Source organism: Rhagoletis pomonella, unplaced genomic scaffold (assembly GCF_013731165.1).
Source record: "Rhagoletis pomonella isolate Grant_MI unplaced genomic scaffold, Rhpom_1.0 Rhpom_scaffold_01549, whole genome shotgun sequence".
Lineage (NCBI taxonomy): Eukaryota > Metazoa > Arthropoda > Insecta > Diptera > Tephritidae > Rhagoletis > Rhagoletis pomonella.
Window position 1 is genome coordinate 8,454 of NW_023460103.1, and position 6,930 is coordinate 15,383.

Consider the following 6,930-nt stretch of genomic DNA (forward strand, 5'->3'; position numbering starts at 1 on the left):
ATCTTATCAAGCGAGTACTATGTACTTTTTTTAAGGTAAATACCACTGATTTTGATTGTAAATACTCGAGATTTTTACATTTTTTTTTATATTTTTATTACTCACAAGATGTCAACTAGTCATATTGTCATACTGGCATGTTCTGCAAATTGTACGATTTGAAATCGGTGCGATTTGCAAAATATTTTTGAATGTTTGTAATTAAAGTATTACATATTTCAAATGAAAACTGCCAGAAACTCATAATTTACGTCATGTGCATCGATTTAGTCCCAACTCTTTTAAATAAATATCCACAATAGAATTTGTAAACTGTAAATTGTAAACACGCACGATAAATAGCATATGTTGCATACAGGCTAAAAATATTTTTGAGTGATTCATGGCAATTACAATACAGTTTTAAACGTTTTAACAACATTTTCACATGTATTTAACGCTATTCCGCTATTTTTACTCAACAGCTTCAACATGCGACCACGTGAAGAGAGCAATCTTATTTTGAATTTCTTAAGTAGACTTGATAAACATAAAATGAAAAGTTGTAAAAAAATAATAATACAAATTTTAAGTTTCTAAAATGAGCTTAGTCCAGTTTTTTAAATTTAAACAGTACAGAAATATCTTTTCAAAATTAGTTTTCTTCAAGTATTTTGTAAAAACCTACCAACGATTCGGTTGAATTCGATGTCAATGCAGCTTTTTACTCAATTGGACTTATTGAATTTTCCGTGCTTCTTTCGACTTATTAAATTTGCGTTTCACTAAATATACATAAATGAGTAGGAATAAAACAAGCATGTCATTCGAAGGTAAAATTTTTAATTTTCATTGTATGTAGCTTTTTATAAAAAAGTGGACATTGTAACGTTTCAGTCTAAGCGATCGATTTGTAAGCCGAATCATACGAATTTTAGTTCAGTGGCATTAATTGCTTGCCTGATGAGAGTTTAGGGATACAAATAAAACTTAAATATGCATGTACAACCTCATTACAAAAATCTCGTTTAACAAACTTGAATTTAAGATATTCTTTATATGCTAGTTTAACGATTGCAATTAAATACATATACATACATACATATGTATGTATATTTGTTCACTTGTCATTTTTTTAAATCTAATCTAATCTAATATTACACTGCGATGCTATTTTTTATACACACACTTAATTTCAATTGCTTTAAGAAAACATGGAACATTGTATGCCTATATGTAAAAGGACCTCAAGCCATTTCCAAATAAACGAATTATTACCAAGGTACAAGATCATTATATTTTCTTTCTGTATGTAAACATTAAAACGATTTAAAAATTTTTCACTGCTTGAAATACCAGTCATATGGTTTTATGAATACATTCTTAGAAAATCCTTCAAGAATCTTTGCAAATGCTTCTTGCCATGCCGGCCGTAATTCGCGGAAAATTTCCTTCCAATTTTCATTGAGAAAAGCATGCGCTGTATCGGATAAATCCTTATTGCCATCGAAAAGTCCACCAAACTGGAAGTGCACGTTTTCGGGATCCGATATAGCTAAGCTTATATCTTTAAATGTTAAATATCTATCGGCGCCCTTAGTCACCAGTTTACCATTTAATTTCGCAGTTAGTTTTATATTTTCTGTAATTTGGAGAATTTATAGGTAATTATTAGTAAATTAGTTAGATAATTACATAGGGGATTCGCAAGACGTCTTAAGCGTCGTAATGCATTAAAATTGTACAATTTATCAACGTAAAATGTTTTAAGATGATTTGTTACCACGCCGAAATGTTTTACACTGGTTTAATATATATTAAATTAACTTTTTTACACAGTGTGGGTTTATTAAAAATATTTTAGTTGTTATTTTAGATTGAATAATTTTACGACTTCACGATTTCCAGAGTCTACGACACCTAAGACATCTTGTGAACGACCTAAATGCTTTTTTAGCCACTTATGTTTTAGTATTTAGCCACTAATTTGTCCTTACTTAGCACTATCTCACATTTGCCACTGCCTTTGAAGGGTAACCCCAAAACTGTGCCGCCGCCTTGATAGGGCCCACGTATGATGGCTTGTGGTAAAGTACCTTCTAGTAAAATTGGTCCTTGGACATCGTGCGTGAAACCGCTGGATGGGGCGAGAGAAATAATATGAGAATAAATCAACGGATGTACATAAGACTTCCACCACTTTAAAATTTTATATGTATGTATGTATGTATGTACTCACTCGACTTTAATATTTTGTAGATTCTGCAAGCCGATAATTTCAATATTTTTAAAGCTTATTTCTATATTAATAGGACTCTTTGTATTTGGATTAATTTTCAGCGACTTAACACGTAAAGGATCAAATGGAATGAGATTCAATTCACGCGCGCCGGTTTTGGCTTTCTTAAGCAGAAGATTTACGACGTTTACGTGACAAGCCGAATCACCAAAGGGACACTTTTCAAAGTCAAGCGCTGAAGTGGGTAAGTGGAAAATAATTATTTAAAAAAAAGTATTACACATATGTATCTAAGGTCTTCTGTAATACCTACAAAACTCAAAACAAGAAAAAACCTTTCTACTGAATAGCGGCACATATCTCTAATCCTTGTCTAATCCACGAATAATCCTTACTAAATCTTACAAAGCAGTCATAAAGATTTAGTAAGCATTAAATATAGATAAGGCAAGGATTAGAGATATGTGCCACTGTTCAGTAGTTAAGGTTTTATTTTTTGTTGAGTGTCGAGTTGTGTCATTATTGCAGAGCACCATCGATATGCACTTGCACTTTGAATAAGCTCACCTAATTGCGCCGTTATTGTGTGCGCACTGTAGACTGTGCACACCAACACTGTTATCCAAGTAAACTGCAACATCCTTGATTTCTCTGCTGCCTTTATTGCTAATCTCCGTTTCGTTCAAAATAATTTCAGCGAAATGTGTCGGCCTTTTGAACTTGATTTTGTAATGAATTTGCAAGCCATTGCAGCATTTCACTTTTATACGTTTCTTATTTCTTGATTTGCAAAATACGATTCGCTTTAATTGGTCAGAAACAAGTTCAACAGCGAACATTTGCTCGCTCTCGCACTTAGTTGAACAAGGAGTTGTGCATGTTAATTAATTAATGAAAAAAACGTGTCAACATGATCACATCTGGATGAGATGTTAAATGCTTTTGAGTTATTAAGACCCACAAAGTTTGCTACAAGTATATATGTATGTGCACTATTTTTTTTTTATTATCGCAACGCATTAAAAGCATATAAAATAAGTATTATGAAATACAACTCACTATTTAAACTGTGTGCACAATATGGATGATGTCGACATGCATGGATGCATAAATTTATAAGTGTTTTTTTTTTTCCAAAACACATTGACATAAATTAATGCTTATCTTCAACTTATACATACACATATACAGATAATAAATATGTATTTGAAAAAATATATGGCTCTAAAAAGTCTGAGTCAATGACTTAAATTACTTCTAGTTTATATATATACTTTCTTATTTTAGAACAAGTTTCAGCTTTTAATTTTGGAATGAAAGTCCATTTATGTACCCAGAAGATAATTTAGCTAGGCCTTATTTATTATAATAAATAATTGTTTGAAAAATGATTTGGCTGTAAAAAATCCGATTCTCTTAGATCCTGTTTCAGAGTTTAATTTTGGAACGAAAGCCCATTATGTACCTAGAAGATAATTAAAAGTGGCGCATGAACAAATTTTATTTTTATATGGAAAAAAATGTACAATACATCGACAAAACACTCAATAATCAATGAGAGTTTTCAGAATTTTCAAACCTGCACGTTATTATAATAAAATTAAAGAGCCTACAAAACTGCATACCCAATAAGTTTCTAAAAATTCTGAATAAAAAGTTGAAAGATTTGTTGAAATTTTTTTGATTTTTTTTTATAATTTTCCTCAACCTTGAACTTATGTATATTAGTAGGGGAGCCCAAGATGGCATTCGGGGATTTAGTCGAGCGCGTTAAATTAACATATGGGGATACCCTGCATCCTGTTGAGTACCTCTGCCAAATCTAAGTCATCTGTGTAGAGTAGACTGTCCCAAGAATACGTGGAAAAAAATTTGTTTGCAAATTTTAATATGCATACTCTCTACATTTGTGCTTTTTAACCTAAATAGCATATATGTATGTATATGAAGTTGTATGGCCGTAGGACAACGATAACCCGTGCCGAATTTTAGTTGAAGTTTTAGTTAAGAGCTTGAATTAAGGCTAGAAAATCGTCCATGAAAACTTTGGAAATGCAAAAAATTTGATATGTTTCCCATACTTGAATGCATTTCTAGTAAATTTGCATCTTTCAATTTTTAATAGGACGGGAGGATTTCTCTCAAGGACATTGAAAAAATTAATTAATAGAAAAATCAGAGCGGCTTTGAAAGGGTGTATTACTAGGCTGCAAAGCGATATGTTTTCTAGTCGAATAAATTGTGTCAAGTAGGTACTGAAAATTTGCAGTTGTAGACCAGGGCGTATGATGAACATTAAATTTTTATATTTAACTTTTTTAACAAACTCTTTTGCTCCTTAAAAAATGCCTTTCATAACAATGTACGGCAAAATCACATTTTTTTCTGCGTATTGGACCAAACCAATTTTTTTAAGAGATTGAGTCATAGGTAAAAAAGTAATTTCTCCGTTTTTCGAAGTTAGCCTCCGAAATCGAGATATGGGCCTTCGAAGTTCGAAATAGGACCTTTGGTAAAAAATTATATTTAATTATTGCATATAAATAACTAAAAACCTCAAAATATAGACGTAGTCGTCCTTTTGCTCTTATTTAAATGGTATATCACTTTTCTTGTGCAAACTTATATTACAGGTGCTATAAGGGGTCAAAGTTCAGGTCTTCGAAAAATTAAATTCCTTATATTTCAAACAATTTTGAACTGATTTTTAATCCTTGATATTTATATCGTTGTAAAGGTTATTAAACCCCCTTTCTTTCGATATGATATTTGTATATTTCGTATATAAAAAGTTTAGAAAAACACATTTATATTTATAAAATTATAACATTATAAAAAAAAAATACCACCCGATTTAAAAAAAATTGGGATCGTTGTAAAGACAATTACATCCCCTTTCTCCTGATATGCATATTTGTAAACTTCGTATATAAAAAGTTTAGAAAACCACATTTAAATGAAAAATACCTATTTTTATAAAAAAAAATATTTTAATAAAAAAAAATTACTAACCGATTCTTAGAAGGTTGGTATCGTTGTAAAGGCGAAAAAACCCCCTTTCTTCTGATATGCATATTGTTATACTTCGCATATAAAAATTTGAGAAAAACACATTTAAGTGAAAATTACCTTTTTTTTTAAAAAAAAAATGTTTAAACAAAAAAATACTAACCGATTTAAAAAAAATGGTATCGTTATAAAGGCGATTAAGCCCCTTTCTTCTGAAACGCATATTTGTATATGTCGTATATAAAAATTTGAGAAAACCACATTGCAAGGAAAAGTTAACTTTTTTTTATAAAAAAAATATTTGAAACAAAAAAATTACAAACCGATTTTTAAACAGTTAGTACCGTTGTAAAGGCGATGAAACCCCCTTTCTTCTGATATGCATATTTGTATACTTCCTATATAAAAATTTGAGAAAAACACTTAAAAGGAAAATATACCAATTTTTTCTTATAAAAAATATTTTAAACAAAAAAATTACTAATTAGTAATACAGTGAAATACTTCATTTAAATAAAACAGAAAATTATCTTTAATTTTTATATATAACCTGTTATGTAAAAAATCAGAAACCATGGTGTTTTTATATTTTTATATTTCTTAGACTTCTGTTACATATACTTTTGCTTTATTTTTAACAGGGCTGTGGGTGAACACGAACGAATTAACGCTTAAAATACTATAAATTATTAAATACGCTATTTAATTGTATTACTACTTAGTAATATTTATATTTTTGTATTTTTTTTATATGAAAAAATTTGTATTTTTTCCTGTTAAGTGTTTTTTCTCCAATTTTTATATACGAATTATACAAATATGCATATTAGACGAAAGGGGATTTAATCGCCTTAACAACGATGGAAATTTTTTTAAAATCGCCGAGCAATTTTTTTGTTTAAACTCTTTTTTATATACAAGAAGAGGTATTTTTTCCCTTAAATGTGTTTTTCTCAAATTTTTATATACGAAGTATACAAATATGAATATCAAAAGAAAGGGCGTTAAATCACTTTTACCTTTAAAAAATCAGTTCAAAATTCTCTGAAATATTAAGTTTTTAATTTTTCGAAGTTCTGACCTTTTACCCTGTTTCACAAGAAAGTTATATACCATATAAATAAGAGAAAAAGGTGGACCACGTCTGTGTTTTTATTTATTTTTTGCTTTTTACATGCAATAATTAAAAATAATTTTATACCAAAGGTCCAATTTCGAATTTCGAAGGCCCATATCTCAATTTCGGAGGCTAACTTCAAAAACCGGAGAACTTACTTTTTTTACTTTTGACTCAATCAAAAAAAGTTGGTTTGGTCCAATACCCAGCCGAGTGCTGTACAGTGCAATATTAAATAAACAAAATAAAGTGTTTTAGTGTTTGATATGTCCTCTTGATTAGAATAAATCTGGCAGTATTAATTAAAAAATTTGAATAATATCCTTTGAAAATTTTATCCTTTAGTATACTTATGTATATTAATAGAGTTTAAATTAAACTAAGATTCCTCAAAACTCATTCAAAATTAAAAATCTTAAAGGATATTTTTGACAAGTTCCAAAAGGATAATTGAAAACAAAAGTTATAATTAATTTTGTGTCGAATTATCCTATCAAGTGATAGGCATATATCCTTATTTTGTGTAGATTTTTTTAAAATGTTTTATAATTTATGGTCCTTTGAAAAAATCCTGACTACCGGGTTA

At 29.4% G+C, this 6,930-nt stretch overlaps 1 protein-coding gene across 1 annotated transcript; it reads right to left on the reverse strand.

The window, feature by feature from the left end:
• Positions 1–1,073: 1,073 nt before the first annotated feature.
• LOC118752491 (protein takeout-like) lies at positions 1,074–3,160 on the reverse strand (the record flags this gene model as incomplete). The annotated part of the gene is given in 4 exon segments (XM_036487405.1): positions 1,074–1,621; positions 1,977–2,116; positions 2,219–2,453; positions 2,786–3,160. Coding segments are annotated over 4 exon segments (750 nt in total). The 5' UTR covers positions 2,859–3,160.
• Positions 3,161–6,930: the final 3,770 nt, after the last annotated feature.